Below are 17,760 nucleotides of genomic sequence, written 5' to 3' on the forward strand. Positions count from 1 at the left end.
AAAGCATAGATTTGAAGCAAATAAATCAAGAATTGGTTTGTGCACATTGAATTTGACATGCCAATTAGGCATCCAAATAAAGATGTCTACCTGCAGGCAATTGGACATGAATGCCAGGGCTTCAAGAGAAAGGTCATGACCTGGGAACATAAATTTGGCATCCAAGTAAACACATATGTAGGTGTATCTGTAACTAGGGTACATGATGAACTTAACTACAAGGGAATATGTATAGTTAGGAAAGCAGCCCTAAGGTGGAGCTATGAGGCACCCCAATATTCAGACATTAAGAAGGGAATAGGGGTTCCACAAACTAGGAGGAGACAGAACAGAGAAGGATGATGAACACCAGGTTAAATGGAGTCAGCACCACCAAGCGAAGAAATGGTTCCCCCAGAGAACATCAGCAACCGTGTGAAAACTTTGAAGTGGTAAGGTGAAGATGCCAAGTTGACCTTGGATTTGACAGCCACGAAATCACTGGTAACCTGGGCAAGAGCAGCATGGAGGGCAGAGAATCTTCAAGGGAGAGAGCATCGTCGGGCATCAGAGACAGAGACTCTTCTCTGAGGGTTTTGTTGTAAAGATATATGAAAATATGTGATGGCTCAGAGTTATAAGGGGTCAGGGCAGTTGTGGTTTTGTTTATAAGATGATTGGTATTTCCACATATTGTATAGCAGTTTGATTTCCGTTTCAAACTGATGATTAAGGAGAAATGGAAGATCCTTGCAGAGCAAATGCATGGAGTAAGTGAGAGGGGTTGATACTCTGTGGCGACTAGAAGGATTGGCCATGGATAGGAGCAATATATTTTTCTCATAATAAGATGCAATATGGATCATGCAAGGACAAATGCAGGTGGGATGACAGATGTGGTGGTGTGGGAAGATGAGGATCTTCTCTTCTGAAGGATCCTATGATCTTCTGATCGATTCTTTTTCCTTGATGAAAAAAGAAGCAGAGACCTTAAATGTAAGGAAGGAGAAAGGACTGCCAAAGAAAGAAAGGAATGAGGAAATCATCTTGGAGAAAGAATGTCAATTGACTAGTTAAATGTATTGGATTGGTGGGCAGCACAAAGGGCTCACCGGAGACTTGTGGTCATAATTATAATATGAAACTAATCAGTATAGTTACAAGTCTTAGCAATTCCTGTACAGGCATTCATGGAACACATGTAGAATTCGGTTTAGCTAAAATGTGTGTGTGTGTGTGTGTGTGTGTGTGTGTGTGTGTGTGTGTGTGTACGTGTGCATGCAAGTGGAGACGCAGAGGATGAAAAAAGCGAGACAGAGGAATTGAGAGTCCATGAAGGGAAGTGATTACAGTGATGACCACATGAATCTAAGTTTGGCACTTAGGACAATCAGGACATTAAGGGTTTATAGAACAGGGAAAGTTGATCAAGTCAAAGGATTAAAAGGCCAAGTATGTTTGATGGCTTGTTAGAGGTAAGGGGCTAGAGAAGTCAGAGAGTATGATGCTCACGACTGAGATTATGGGAGGGTGGAATTACCATCAACATCAGGTTCTGGGGCGTGGATGCCTTGGATGGGGCTGGAACACCAGTGAGATGAGGGGGTCAGGGAACTCAAAAGCCAGGTGTTGAAGGATTATCTATGCAAGGTCATATTATCAGATGCAAGGTCAATCTGACTGATCTAGACTTAGCGGTGGTAAGAAAGTAAGGTCAATACTAAAAATCCTCAGTGAATGAGATGAATAAGAAAAATCTTCACTGAGAAAGGGTGGTGGATAGTAGAGTTCTGATGAAACATCCTGCCAACGAGGTCCAGGTGGTGACGGAGGAACAGTGGTCAGGATATTACTCATAAGAAAGAACATGGAGGACCCACCTCGCGCCCACATCTAGGAATGTGAGTGTTTCTCGAGGGATGTCAGCCACTATCAGAGAATCCCTCAGGGTCAGCCAGGCTGTGATGGGAACCCAAAGTCAAGGAGTCTATAAAGAGACCGAGGTGACAGGGTTTTGTTCGGAGGGTCCTATGTCAGTTAAAGGGACAGAGTCAGACTAGGGGATGTGCCCCTTTAGTCCAGGAATGGGCTCTGACCACACAAGTGGTGTTGGTGCCGCAGTGGTGAAGACAGGGTAGTCTTACCAGGAAATGAAAAGTACGCCTGTTTCCATCCCTTGACGCTCTTATTAATGTTTCTCTCCATTCTTTGAGCTGTTCGACTTCAAGGCCATAGTTAAAGCTCATCTTGAGAGGAGGGTAAGGAAGTTGTCTGCTCCTGTTAGGATTTGGGCTTGGAAAGCCTAGCTAGGGCCTCTCTGAGTCAGGCCGAAGTCCATGGCCATGGCGAGCATCCTTAAATAACTTCAGTCCTTCTCTCATCCGGTTTAGATTGTTTGGTCTGCCACTGAAAGCACTCCCCTGCATATGTCTGCAGTTTACCCCTGGCTACTTCACGGTGCTTACCTGCCATTCCACTAATTCAGGACCCCATCAACTCTTACCTGGTTTTCCTGCAGTATCCATTTAACAAGTATTCCCGTCTACATCCTAAACTAATCTCCCTACTTCAGTCTCGAGTCTGTTTCCATGACTGTACATCATATTACCCCCAAGTTAAAAACCCCTTTATGATTCCCAACAGTACATGGGACAGAGGCCAAACCACTGGGCCGTGGTGTTGTGTGACACAAGGGAATAAGCATTGTCTGAGCTCTGCCATTGCTCATGATGAGGTTTGGGACAAATTTCCAAATTTTTCTGGACCTTTATTTGCTCATCCTAAAATTGTTGGACAAGTCTACTTTGAAGAGTAATTAATTAACTGAATGGGGATACTGTGTGTGTGTGTGTGTGTGTGTGTGAAGTATCAACTATATCACACTTGGAGCTTGAGAAGTGTTAATTACTCTTCTTCTGAACCCAGCTAGAAACCCAGCTAGAACCCCAACCATAACATTGAAGAACCATCGGACTGTCCTCGTCTCATCTCTCAGCAGTCTTTGCTGGCCGTTGCCCATCTCCATTCTGCACCCGTCATAGTCCGCCGTGTGTTGTAGCTGAGTCATGCTCTTTCACTGGCACTTGCTGTTTGCTTTTCTTGCAAGGTTTTCTGTTCACCCGAGTGGTTCTTACACTTCTTTAAAAATATTTTTTAATTTAAATCATTTTATTGGAGGCTCGTACAACTCTTATCCCAATCCATACATGCACCCATTGTGTCAAGCACATTTGTACTTTTGTTGCCCTCATCATTCTCAAAACATTTACTTTCCACTTGAGCCCTTGCTTATACTTCTTTGATCCTCTAAGAGGTACCTCTTTCGTGAAGCCTTTGCTGGCTCCCCAGGTAGATAAATTCTCCTCTTCACTATTTCAAGCATATGACTCTTCTATGGAACTTATTATTTTAGCTATAATTTCAGGTCAACAAACTCTCCATATGGAACTGTTCAGTTGTCCTAGGGAGGACTAGGTCCTGTTCACCTTTGATTCCCAGTCACCAGTTGAGAGCTTGCCATGTGATGGCTATGAGAAGGCATTTGTTGGATGAGTGCAGACAATCAAATCCCTAAGCTTGCCATTTTCCACCTAGGTGAGGATCTTCTGCTCCTGGTAGGGGGAAGTGCATGGAAACATGCTTAGTTGGACAAATTGGAAATATACCCAAGGTAGCTCCTCCTGAGATGGCGAATTACCAGGACTCTGACGAAGAATTTCATGGTGCTTCAGGGAGAGGCTACCACATTCACTTCAGACGCCTGAAACTTAGAAAAGGGAAGTCACGCTCCCAGGGCCCTCCCTCTGTTTCTTGTGGGAACGTACACCCCTGCCTTTTCATCTGCGCCTGCTTCATCCTCCCACTTCTCTTGTGAGAGCCATATCCCGTTATGCTCGACTCATTTGTGTCTGGGCAGCCGCAGCACGCATGTAGCTTTGCCTACCATGGAGTTGACCCTGGGCTTGACGGGACATTTGCGTTCCATTTCATCTCTCAGCAAGTTCCCCCAGGGCAGAGACCACTCCCCTGTGCATTCAGTCTCAGATCCTGGCACATGACAGATGCTATTTATTCACTCATGTTCTTAAGTGTCCATAATATCCTTTTAAATTTTTCTCTCTCCAAAGCATCATGGTAAATTACCTCTAGGGGAAAAAATAATTCTATCTTAGAGTTCGCCATTAGTCCAACACAGGAAATGAAGGTTATAAAGTTTCAATCATGGCTGACTAGCACCACAGTTTCTGAAAGTTTATGGGTAGTGGAGTAAGGGGTGGTCGGGACCTCTGAGCTATGTCTAATATTGTGCCTGCGGGTGTACTTCCTAGGACAATGGTCACTTGACACCATCTCAGCAGTCCTGCAGTCACAAGTGGAATGTGACTTGACCATGGGCTTCCACTAGACGAAGGGAATGTTCACTGCCTAGAAGGGCAGTGCATTCTCTCCGTGGGATGCAATTCAGAGAACACTTTGACAACCAGGATCAGCTAGTTTCTCACACCCTTCTGGGCCCCTAGGTCCCATCTCTGCATCACCCACGGAGGCTCAGAGACCTAATGGGACCTCTCCAAGGACAGGCTTCCACTCAGGAGCCAAAGGGTGTGATTGTCCATCACCTCCCAGCTCTGCTTACTTAGCTGAGTGGACCTGCCCACCTTGTCCACAGTGTTCCATAGGAGACCCTCTCTTTGCTTTAAACACACAGTAGCAATGGATCTATACAATGAGGCTAGCTAAGAGACGTATAGCACACCCTTGATAACTAATCATTTCCATTGGTGCCTCAAAATCTGTCACCTACGTCTCACAACTGAACATTCTTCAACAGTAGCTAAGCCCGTTTCCAGCATCGTTATTAAACTGGGTGGCATGGAGGTACCCCAATAGCTGGAGAGTTATTCTAACCACCTTGACCCCTCCCTTCTGTCTCCTTGATGGTAACTAAAGGGTTTGTACCTCAGAAGTCCAGGAGGCCTGCTGCAGCCCGGGCACGGGTGCCTTTGCTGATTACTCAACACTTTTCAGTTCTATCAGTTGTGAAACATTGTGACTATCACACCTGACTCTACCACGGGGGTGGGGGGGGCATATGGCATCACTGTTGCTGACTGCCAAGTTGGCCCCTCGGGGATCTCACGCTCAGTGGGAACACACTGTTGTCACCCATAGGCTTTTCATTGGCGCATTTCCAAGAGTAGACAGGCTTTTCCTTCTAGTCCAGGAGTTCTCCACCTTCCTAATGCCACCACCCTTTAATACAGTTCCTCATGTGGTGGTGGCCCCAACCATAATATTATTTTCGTTGCTATTTCATAACTGTAATTTTGCTACTGTTATGAATCATCATGTAAATTTCTGATATGCAGGATGTATTTCCATTGTTATAAATTGAACAGAATTGAAGCATAGTGATTAATCATAAAAACAATATGTAATTATATATTGTGAAATATTTATTTCTAATTACACATAAGTGAAATTCTGTCTTGAAGCCTGGGGTAGCATGGGTCACAGTCTTCATGCCGGTACTCGTATGTGGGCGTATCTGCATGTGGGCAGACCCACCTGGAGACAGATAGAGGAGCAGTGTCTCGGTTTCTAAGACCATTGGAAATATGTGTTTTCCAATTATCTTAGGTGACCCCTGTAAAAGGGTCGTTCGAACCCCCAAAGAGGTCGGGACCCACAAGATGAGAATCGCTGTCCTAGACTCTCTTCATCTGGAAATTCTGCTGAAATCTGTATGCCACCATACCAACACAGAAGCCTCCACTGAGTTGCGTTGGCCAGATGGCTCCTGCACTGAATTGCGTTGGCCAGGAATCGAATCTGGGTCCCCTGCAGAGAAGGCGAACGCAGTACTGGTGACACTGCCCTTCCCCTCACATGTCAGCACTTTGCAGCCTGTAAGGGGTTGTAGAATCAGGAATCAGTCTCCTAAAGGAGGGAAAGAGGGCTGGCCTTTAGTTGTAGCTCACTTTCGATTTAATCAAAGTGGAAGCAAGGACGAGGCGGGGAGCGTGTGAGATGCCTGTGAGCTAACTGAAGAAGGCCCGCACAGGAGCTCACGTGGACCCCAGACCAGCAAAAACCCGTGTTTCTCACAAGGCATCCTTAGGAAGGGCTTGTCCAGATTCTTCACTGGGACCATCTGTGGCCCCAATTTACAGCTTTCTAAAGCTCTCTTTGCCCCTGTCTATCACTCACTTCCCTGGCCTCAGAGCGCTGCAGGCGTCCCTTCAGGTAGGACAAGAGGAGAAGGGGAAGTGGTAGGTGCGGCTGGAGGGTAGACTCTCCAGAAGAGGGTTCATGGTCTGACATTTCTGGAAAACTGATGTGCTAATGAACCTGAGATCCAGTTGTGCTTTCTGAAGGTAAGTGGGCTCTGTCAACAGACCAATTAGCACACAATTATTTCCCATTCCGAAAGCTTGTCTGAGGTGCACCTCCCTTCACCTCTGTGGGCTCCCTTCCTTAGGTGCTGGAGAGGCCGCCGTCCTGTAGGTGATCTCAGGGCATCTGGGTGACAAGGCAAAATTTTCATGGGGCCCTTTTCGGTCCCCTCTCTCCTCCGTACCTCTAAGTTTCCCTAGGGAGGACAGAAAGGTTCTCAGAGGAAGACAGCCAAGGAAAGGGTAATGGCTTTGACAGGTACCTAGTGAAACATGAGTGAACTTTCCTCGTACAAGCAGAGCGGGTCTGAGATGCTCCCCTGGGAAGAGATGGATCTGGGAGTCCTGGTCTCTGCCGCTTCTCGTTCTCACCCTTATGCCACAATGACCAAATCTGTAGCGAGTTACAGCTTTTCAGTGGCATACCAATGGATTGTCCTCCAGTGGAACTGATCTTTGGGAAAATAAACAGAGCAAAGTTGTTGTTGTTGTTTAAAGCATCCAAAGTACTTTCGAAGGTAGTGGGCAGAAGAATTGGTGGCAGGTAGGGACAGCGTGGAGCTGAAATGTCCCATGTGTGGCTAGACTGTGACATCTCCCACTCTTAGGAGACATCCTACTTCCACATAAGGTGTGCCAGTACTCTCCCTGCCCTAGACGGGATGCTGGTGAGATATCAACCTGGGATGGTGCATGGAAAAGCCATAGCCGAACTCATGCAGCGTGATGGCCAGCTTCCCTGGAGGCAGGGACAGACAATCTCCCCAATACTTGAACACACATTGGCCCCCAGGCTGCCCCACTCCAGGATGGGCAGACTTTCTCAAAAGATCTCGATTTTAGTATCATAGATAAGACTTCACCTTGAAATGAAGCTGGCTCTGACCCCCCACTGCAGCCTGACCATGAGGCCGCCACCCACACTCCCAATGGAGACATTACTTAGAGCCTATGGTCCTCCTATGGAGAGAGGCGGACCTTGGGGTTCTAGAAATATCTCTACTTACCTTATTGACAATGGCTGTAATGTATTTATCTGGGAGTTCTGGATAATCCCTTAGAATGATGGCATCTGAAGAGAGTTGAGCTCATTTCGTTTCTGCCGTCTTTTGTCGTGCCCTCTCAAGACACGGCATCAGAGGACTGACTCCAAAGTTAGTCTTGCTTCTCATTCTCTGCGGAACCGTTTTGTGATCTTGAGCACTGCAGCGCTCAGAACTTTGGTTTCCTCCTCGGGAGAGTAAATGTAATGACATTTGTCTCAGAGTTATTGTGAAGATTTAATGGGATGATCTTGGGTCAAGAGCTTCCTAAACGCTAGACAAGGTACTGCTGCCCTTGCGGTCCTGTTCTTGATTCAGGCTGGCTCTACAGCCACCCATTGGCCTTCGTCGGGAATGATCTCCCCTCCCCTCCCATCCCAACACATACTTCAAGACCAACTTACAACTCAGCTCCTCCATGAAGGCTCCTTCCACTGCTGTAAGCTCCACGCCTCTCCTCAGTGTCTCACCACTAATGCTTTTAGTCGCCATCTCTCACTTCGTTAGGCTTTTCCATGTGTCTTTAAAATGTGGTGGCTTTTTTTTGGATATTAAATTCGCTTTGAGGATATCACTTATACTTCGGTATTCATCACGGTAGCCACTAGGCTACTAGGCACATAGGAGCATATGTCAAAATGATTGCTACAAAATCATAGTAACCTTCAGGAAGCAGACATATATGTTAAAGTGTGAGATGATGCTTCTTGACACATCCTCCATCTATCCAGGGGCTTCTGAAGGTTTGGGGGAAGATTCCATTATCTTTTAATTCCACTTTCCCACAGACTTTTAGAAATTTATTTACAATTTGAAAGGCAGGATTTCCATCTCTAACCTTTCCCTGAAAAATTCTTACTCTGATTTATAACATGTCAAAACAGCAGTTGTGGCTTCCTCTAGGGACTCAAAACAGGGTCATTTACATTGTTCCTTGAGAATTGGCATATATATATCCAGAAGGGACACAATCAGGACTACAGGGAGGATGGAGGAAGGTTTCACAATGGAATCTTGCGGTTCTCGAAGAATAATTGCTCTGATGGGGAAACACAATTCCCTCGTGCAACTTTCTCGGTCCCTTTTCCACCCAGGGGTCTTCCATTTTCTTAAAATGTCTTCATACTAAGTCCCTGTGACCATTCTATGGCTTTCTAGAAAAGCTATCAAGATAACCCTTCTGGAATTCCCCAAAATAACCTCTCTATATTTCTGAGCTGACCTCTCCACTGTGGATTTAACTGGCCCAACTGAAATCCCCAGCAGCCACTGCTTTGATCGCCCCTTTTTATGCGAGTTTCTCTAAATGAGACTCAGATAAGGGCACTACTGAGAGAACTTGTCTGCAGCCATCCTCTGACCCCAGAGCCATGTTTCAACACATCTTTTGGGGAATAAACCCACACAGATATGAACTACAAACCTACTAGCAACTCTTGCTGCCTTCCCGTCGTCAAGGATGGTACGCGCTTCCAGCTGCTTGCTGTAGGTCATGCTGCCCCCTCGCCTGCCCCGAGTGCCCGAATGCCTTCCTCTCTTTCTCCTCTTGTCCTCTTCCAACTTATCTGAAGGTCCAACTCCGATGGTGTCTCCTCTGCTCTTCCTCCTCTGTCTTTTCCTTTGTTTAAAGCGGTGCTGCCCTCGGAGCTTAGTACACCACCGTGCTGCTGCCTCCATTCCATTGTGTATCAGTCAGTTGGATAGGGACTGAACAGGCCGTCATCTCCTGGAGGTGGCAGAATGTAATTTATTCATCTTTGTGCCTCTACCTGCTTCCTCTCCCCCCACCCCATTTCAGAACATAATAGTCAAATAGCCTTCTATTCATTATTTAGTTACCTAACCATAATTCCTGTGCTAATTGCTACGAATAACACAAGTGACACGATCTGGGGTGGCCCTGACGGCGTTAGTTCATAGTTTGTTCATGGAGTTTGTTCATGGCGTTAGTTCACAGTGTGTGGAGAGCCCGGGCAGTCGTCCAGCACAAAGCAAGATGCAAAACTGCACCCTGAATGCTTTCTGCAAAGCCTAGAGTTCTTGGAAGCATCAGAGAAAGCAGTCTTTCAAACTGGTTCGTTTCTGGTTCGTCCCACTCCTGGGAATTTGTCTTTCCATCCCAGATAGACCGAATCAGGCTCTGTCCTGTAACAAGATCCCTAGGTAATTCATATATACCTGCAGGTGATTCCTATGCATGATTAGAGTCACTGAGGCTCAAAGGTAGGTTCTGAGTCAGTGTATCCAGGATGCAAGTGCAGATCGGCAGCAGGGAGAGAACCTGGAATGAACCAGTAGAAGCCCTGTGAGAAAGGCACACTATGAATGCTTGATGAATTGTATGTAATTGAACAGTGGCTGCTCAATAAATACTCGCTGATTGGTTGACTGATTGTTGGCAAAGTTTTCAGAGATCCTCGGAAGAAAAGGCCTCCAGTCTCCAGCTGCCATCATTCTTGTTACGTAATGAGTTCAGTGCCTTTAAAGCGCCCCATTTTTCATCTTATACTTTAAACATCAGGGAAAAAAGCGGATGGGCCAACTTTATAATATTTTAAAATGACTCGATGGTGTTTTGGATTATTACATGGCTATAATAGCTTATGTATATTTAATTTACTTATTAAAATATGCAGTAAGCCCATAGCTGATTTTCTGTAAGGACGTCTCCGTTCCGAGTGGGACTTAAATGTTTAATACTAATAATAACATTCATAACTCATTTTTCTAGTGCTTTCTGCCTTCAGGATTCCAAAAGTCTGAGAGCAACCACATCAAGTGGATGCAGCTGGGCATGTCAGCAGGCTGGTGGGACATACCTCTGGCCCATCTTCTTGGGCAGGGGAGGAGGGGTAGCTCTAATTTAAAGGTCTTACTGTGCCCCCAACTTTATTTGCCTACATTTATTTAATATTCCATCCACAGTCACAACTTCCTTTTAGTCTCCGTTGAAAGGCAGCCCCCGTGGACAAATGTCTGTCTCTGTTTCTGCCTCTTCCTCTACCCCCACACCTACAGCTACACCTGTATCTGCACAGATACTCCTGACTTAGAGCATGGGGGGAAAGTGGCCAAATGCTTCTGGGGTAGAGAGAGGTCCATGACCTTCCTTTGGCTGACCAGGGACGGGGCACAGAGTCTACGATCAGGTGGCTTAAACAGGGGAGTCTCCACTTGTCATCTAGAGCCGTCTTCTGCCTCTTCTTTCTTCAGGTCACGGAGACAAGGACGGGCCCTCTGGGTTGCAGCAACTACGATAATCTGGACTCCGTCAGCTCTGTCCTGGTACAGAGTCCTGAGAACAAAGTACAATTACTAGGTAAGCAGCATCTTGATATATTTCATGTCCTTTAACAATTGAAAACCAGATCAATAAAGGGAAAGAAAACATCCTGCCTACCCCATTGGGTTAAGACCTTCTGAAGATAAGAGCTCCCATGCTTCCTGGAGCCTTTAACAGCTTTTCATTATTTTTAAAAGAAACTTCTGACATGGTTTGACCTACACCCAAGACCTACCTTTGCTCATGTATCTGATATCCAAATATGACATTCCACTTCTTAATCTTTCCCAAGACGTCTAGTGCTATCTTATAAGAAATAGCCTATGGTCTGCATAAGCTTTGACCTAGATGATCTCCTTTGCTTTACCCTAAGGTTGCATTGGGGGATAACTTGCCAATACAGAGGGGTTATGTGGTTACGTTCGCTAGCTCAACAAAAAGTTAGGTATCTATAAGACTGCGAGCTACTGTAAACACAGTCTGGTCCCTATTTTCTGTCATTAGTCAGTGGTCTTCCATAGGAGATCAGGAGGAAAGTTTGCAAGGAATGGGACCTTTGCTTGAATATAGAAAACAAGCAAAATGGGGAATGAAAAGCACAAGTTATTACACTGAGTCTAGAGACCAGTCCTTAGAAAAGGACAGCATGTTTGGTAGAGTAGATGATATATAATGATAGGGAAATAGATCTATTTACATATATTTATATGTTAACTATTAAGGTAGCAAACAGACATTCAAGTACTCCAAATAATCTGGAATTATTGATGCTCACCTTCCTGACACACTCACTGAAGACAAAATGGGTGCATAAGTAAATGTGAATAAAGTGGATGGTGCCCGGCTATCAAAAGATATAGCATCTGGGGTCCTAAAGGCCTGAAGATAAAAAAAAGCGGCCAACTAGCTGAGAAGCAACAAAACCCACATAGAAGAACACACCAGCGTGTGTGATCATAAGGTGTTGATGGGATCAGGTATCAGGCATCAGAAACCCAGAACAAAAAATCATATCAATGTGAATGAGGAGGAGGTTGGAGTGGAGACCCAAAGTCCATCTGTAGGCAACAGTACATCCCCTTAAAGAAGTGTCTTGGGAAGTGGAGGAGCCAGTCAGGGTACAGTATAGCACCAAAGACCCATACAATTATCCTCTAGTTCTTTAATGCCCCCCCACTTTCATGACACCAATTCTACCTTACAAATTTGTTTAGACCCGAGCATGTACATTGGTACAGATAAGAGCTGGAAACACAGGGAAACCAGGACAGATAAATCCCTCAGGACCAATAATGAGAGTAGCCATATCAGGAGGGTAAGGGAAAGGTGAGGGGAGAAAGGGAGAACCAATCAAAATGATCTACATATAACCCCCTCCCAGGGGTATAAACAACAGAAAAGTGGGTGCAGGAAGACAGTGGTCGGTGTAAGTAATGGAAAAAAATTATAAATTATCAAGGGTTCATAAGGGCAGGAGGGTGGGGAAGGGGGAAATGAGCTGATACCAAGGGCTCAAGTAGAAAGATAATGTTTTTAAATGATGATGGGCAACATCTGTACAATGTGCTTGACACAATGGATGGATGGATGGATGGATGGATGGATGGATGGATGGATGGATGGATGGATGGATTGTGATAAGAGTCGTCAGAGCCCCCAAGAAAGTGATTTAAAAAAAGATGTCATTATCCTGACATTTAAAAATCCCCTCATATAGGAGCTCTAATTACAAATCACCAGAACTTTGAGTGAGATGCAGCTCCCCGGTGTCTCAGAAGTCAGGGAATGTACGATGTGATCAAACTCACTGCATTGAGGTGACTCAAAATCACGGTGGTCCTGTAACTGTCTTTGTGGGTTTCCAAAATGGTTACCCTTTATGTGGGAGTAGAAAGTCTGTTTCTCTCCCACAGAGCAGCTGACAGTTTCGAACTTCTGACCTTCGAGCTATCAGTCCAAAGCATGACTGTACCCCCAGAGAATTTTAATCCTCTTTATCGTATAGGCATATAACCTAAAGAGAACTCAAATAGCTCTTTTTTTTTTTTTTTTTAAGAACTACCCAATGCAATTAGCATCCCACTTCTGTATCCCCGGATGGGCTGGGCTTGTGTCTGGAATTAGCGACGAGGGAAGTTCAAGATGTCTGGAGGTTCATGTGGAATAGCTTAGGCCATTTAATTTTATAGCCCATCACTCATGCAGAAGCCGCGCAGGGCACTGATTTTCTAGCAGTGGGGAACGTTATGGTGAGGAGGAGGGAAGTAATGGGGCCGGCAAAAGGGAGGGACACGGAGGGGGCTGAGTGTTGAGAGCCAGCCCGTGGACAGGGTGAGTGGAGAGGAGTGCTCAGGCACTACTGGGACACATTGTTAAGGCAGGGGACTTAGGAGCAGCTCCAGAGCAGGAGGCAGACCTCCATCAAGCACGACTAACTACTACGGCTGCTGGCAACTTTAAGATAGATACTGAGCTCTGCTCAGACTGGGATACATAATCTGCATCTCAGATTCTACACCCAGGAGGAGGGCAAAGGTGTGGGCATAAAAGAGCTGGCAGGCAGTTGAGGAAAAGGGACCACCTCGTACCCGGAAGCTCTAGCTTCCCCCACTCTCCTGCCAGTGTCTCCTCATTGGAAATGCCCTTGCAGCCATGCTCCTGCACGTCTGACCATGACCACAGCCCAGGCTGCACCCTGAGTTCATCCCTTGGTAAGATCCTAGCAGCTAGTCGCCCTGTGGTGCCTTGAAGCCAACTAGGAATATGCTACCATCTGGCCAACAAGGGGGAAGCTGATATCCACCCCAGATGGGTGGGAAAAGCTGAAGCCTGGAGCAATTCAATGGAGTCTAGCCAAGATCACAAGAAGCTAATTGGAAAAGTCGAGCTGAGAGCCATATCAAGACAGGCTTGACTGATGGCGAGACACCTATGGAAATCCTGTTTCCCAGCCTCCTTAGAACTTGAATTGGGTTGGGACAACCAGTCCTACTTATAAAATATGACTGGGAAAAGGACAGTCTGATACCTAGTGGATTTTACCAGCACCGTGACCTTGGGCAGGTTCCTTATAGTCCCTGGACTTTGCTTTCATCATTTTTAAGTGCCTCAATATGGCTGTGAGTGTTACTTATGATCATATATAGAAAGTACTTTGCCTCATGCCTAGCCAAGAACACCTATCTCTTCTAACTAGCCCAGCCTCCTGGTCTTTAGTGGGGGATGCCCAGGACGGACAGGAGCCAGTAACTTCCTGAGATGGTTACTGCCAGTCCCAGTTACGCTAAGAAACAGGACGACTGCTGGAGGCAGAGGAAAAGCTCATAAACCCCTGGTTCCTCCCCCACGAGGACTGTATGCTCTGCTTTTATCTGAAACATCTTCCCTTTTCCATCTTAGAAATGCTGATGTGTAGCCAATAAACCTCTTCTTATGAGATGCATGCTCTCGATTTGGCTGATGTGAGGGGTTCGGCTAAGCCTTGGGCTTTGATGTTTCTCGTCTGCATTTCCAGATCCTCCCCCATCTGTCACTGGGGCAGCAGTCTCCCTCTCTCCCAACTAGCTCAGCAGGATGGTGCCCTGAGGTGACCGATCTTGTGCCCAGGACACACAAGTCAGCAGAACCCCAGCTGCGGATCCCATATCCTTGGGCGTGGGAAACTGAGGCCCCACTGGTTCTGCCCCACGCCTCCCTGATCCGTCCTTTCCCCAGGCCTGCAGGTGCTGCTGCCCGAGTACCTGCGTGAGCGCTTTGTGGCCGCCGCGCTCAGCTACATCACGTGCAACTCCGAGGGTGAGCTCATCTGCAAGGAGAATGACTGCTGGTGCAAGTGTGGCCCCAGCTTCCCCGAGTGCAACTGCCCGGATGCCGACATCCAGGCCATGGAGGACGGCCTACTGCAGATCCAGGACTCCTGGGCCACCCTCAGCCGGCAGTTCGAGGAGTCAGGTAAGCAGCCTGCAGACTCCGAATCCCTCTCTGCCCATCTGAGGCGGCTGCAGGGTGCAAGGCAGCCATGGACGTGGACAGGCAGCCTGATCCTGGCTCTGCCACACACCCTCTCTGTGACCTCAAGTGGCCTCTGTCACCACCCTAAGTCTCATTTTGTTTTTTTTGGTTTGTATTTTTTAATAAAAAGAACAGAATCCCCACCTATGAGATGTGTTTTAAGGACTTCATATAAGAAGTAAATATTCTAAAAAAGAGAAAAAGTAATATTCTCAGGGACCAAGGACTTGCCTCTTGCTTGGTGCTGACTCCACGGTGCCCAAAATAGTGCCAGGCATACCATGTGCACAGGGCTTAATTGTGATTCTGAGAAGCATCCAGTCGGCACTAGTGGCCGGGGTGCTGTTGGAGTGAGTGCCAGTGTTGCTTTGAGAGCGGATTTAGCGGATGTGGATCTTATGATCTTATGGACCAGAGTTCTGAGTGGCCCAGGAGCTTCCTGGGCCCTGGGTTCTCCCTCTGGTAAAGAGGGGTAGTGACAGGAATCGGTGGATGGAAGGATCGGGTGGGCTAACGGAGAGGTCAGAGTAACATATAAGGAAAGCTACGTGGTGTCTATATAGACTGTGATGGCAAATGAATGATGCTTTTGTGGCCAAATCTAAAAAATAGAGATCATTTTGGGTAAAACAAAGGGAAATGGAAAAGGGTGTGTTCTGTGTCACGTTATGTAGATACTTGTTTCAAAAGCGTACTAGCCAGCACTCTGCATCTTGTCTAGACAAATGTATTTATCATGAGCAGAATGTGTGCTGGTGATAAAATATCCAGGAAAGCGGTTACCTATGGGAAGAGATGCAGGAAAGTCTAGGGCCTTTGAGTATATTTGGTTTGCCTTATTTCTTTAAAATAAAACCAAAACAGATTAAAGCCAGTGTGGCAAAATGGCAGAAGCTCCACAAATTATAAAATGTATTTGTCCTTTCACCCACTTGCTAGGAAAAAAAATCTAAAGCTCACTCAACTCAGAGCTTTGGTACTGTATCTTATCTCGCTGCCGTCAAGTTGCTGTCAACTCACAGCGACCCTACAGAGCAGGAGGGAACTGCTCCCTGGGAGTTTCCGAGATTGTACGTTCTTAACCTGATTAGAGAGCCCCCTCATCCAGGATGAAGTGGAGCTCTACTTTTGCAGCCCCCTTACTGGTTCCAGAGGAGAAAGACGAGCTTTCTACGCCCATAAAGAGTTCGTTTCAGAAACCCACACGGGCAGTTCTACCCTGTCTGCTAGGGTCATTCTGAGCCAGCATCGACTGCATTGGTGGTTCGGGTTCGGCTAGTTCCAGACCCCCCCGCCCCCCGTCCCCTGGGGGAGGACTATGACTCACTTTGGGAAACTCTGAGCTAGATGGTGGGCACATGGGAGTTCAGGGTGTTCCTCCCTGTGCTCTTGAAAGCTGAAGTGCTTCATAACAACAACCGTGTGTAGGCTGGCATTGTGTGCCAATCTTCTCCAGTCTTCTGGGGAACAAGGAGGGAAGCAGGCGAGGAGCAGAATGAGCTGAGGCACCAGGTGTCAGCATTTAGTAACGAAGGGGATCTCCAGCTTCCCAAGCGCAGCTGCTTTGAGCCAATGGCAGTGAGACGCATCTGAGGACCCTTAAAGCAGTGGCGGTTGGTCACTTCCAGGTCTGGGGGATTCTGTGTCTGCAGGTAGAGCGGAGCCCGCTCGGCCTTTCGAGGCTGTGATCTTTGGGGAGTACATTCAGAGCGCCAGACCTTCTGAGGGTGCCTCTGGTAGATTTAAATCTTTCCGTTAGAACTTGAACACTGACCTGTTGATGCACCTGAGGAATTTCCAGCAACCCTTACACCAAACCAGAACCAAACCCACAGCCGAGTAGATTCCAACTAGAGTAACCCTCTAAATAATTCACTGCCATCAAGTCGATGGTGACTCATAGTGACTCTGTGGGTCAGGGTAGAACTGTCCCTATGTGTTTCTGAGGCTATAACTCTTCACGGGAGCAGAAAGCCACCTCTTTCTTCCGCAGAGGGACTAAGGATTTCCAACTGCCCCTTGTGATAATCCACCAATGTGGAACCCACGATCCCACCAGTGCATCTTCTAGGACAGAGTAAAAGTGTGCCTTGGGGTTTCTGAGCTGCAGATCTTTACAAGAGCATACAGACACATCCTTCTCCTGTAGGGCAACTGGTGGACTGGATGACTGGCCTTGCACTTAGCAGGTCACTTAATTCACTGCACCAGCTGGGATCCCAATAACACACTTAAGCACATGAAAAATTACTTCAGACGTCCACCACAATCAGTTATGCCTAATGAGTAAAAGAGGACGCTCAGAACTCCAACTGGAGACCCCGTGTAGCTGCAGGCCCAGTTACAGGGACCAGAGCAGGAGTTCAGGAAAATCTCTTGTTGAGGAGACTCTGGGAGGAACTCAGATGGCAGTTGTTGTTGTTAGTTGCTATCAAGTCAGCTATGAACCACAGCGACCCTGTGCACAACAAAATGAAACACCGCACAGTCCTGCGCCATCCTTACAACAGAGCTGGGCCTGAGCCTATGATTGAAGCCATGCTGAGAATCCACTGTGTTGAGGACCTTCCTCTACTTTGCTGCTCCACAATCCTCTACTTTACCAAGTATCGTGTCCTTCTCCAGGACCTAGGCTTTCCTCACAGTATATCCCAAGTAGGTAAGAGGGAGTCGTGCCATCCTTGCCTCCAAGAAGCACTCTGGCCTTACTTCTTTCAAGACAGATTGGTGTGTCCTTTCAGCAGTCCATGGTATTTTCAGTATTCCTCTCCAGCACCAAAATTCAAATGCATCGATTCGTCTTTGGGCTTCCTTATTCAATATTGAACTTTCACATACACATGAGATGATTGAAAATACCCTGGCTTGGGCCAGATAGATCTTACTCCTCAAATTAACGTCCTTGCTTTCAATACTCTAAAAAGGTCTTGTACGGCAGATTTACCCAATGCAACAAGTCTTTTGATCTCTTGATTGCTGCTCCCATGAGCAGAATTCTTGACAAACTCAGCCTTTTCTCCATTTAGCATGATGTTACCTATTGGCCTAG

At 46.6% G+C, this 17,760-nt stretch overlaps 1 protein-coding gene across 1 annotated transcript in view; it reads left to right on the top strand.

Annotated features, from left to right (window-relative positions):
- Window positions 1–17,760, top strand: part of BRINP2 (BMP/retinoic acid inducible neural specific 2) — a 63,934-nt gene that overhangs the window by 39,160 nt on the left and 7,014 nt on the right. The window contains exons 4-5 of the mRNA XM_075540488.1: window positions 10,631–10,736; window positions 14,415–14,651. Of these exons, the coding sequence (XP_075396603.1) occupies window positions 10,631–10,736; window positions 14,415–14,651 (343 nt within the window). The remainder of the gene's footprint in view (window positions 1–10,630; window positions 10,737–14,414; window positions 14,652–17,760) is intronic.

This window comes from Tenrec ecaudatus, chromosome 1 (genome assembly GCF_050624435.1).
Source record: "Tenrec ecaudatus isolate mTenEca1 chromosome 1, mTenEca1.hap1, whole genome shotgun sequence".
NCBI classification, from domain to species: Eukaryota; Metazoa; Chordata; class Mammalia; order Afrosoricida; family Tenrecidae; genus Tenrec; species Tenrec ecaudatus.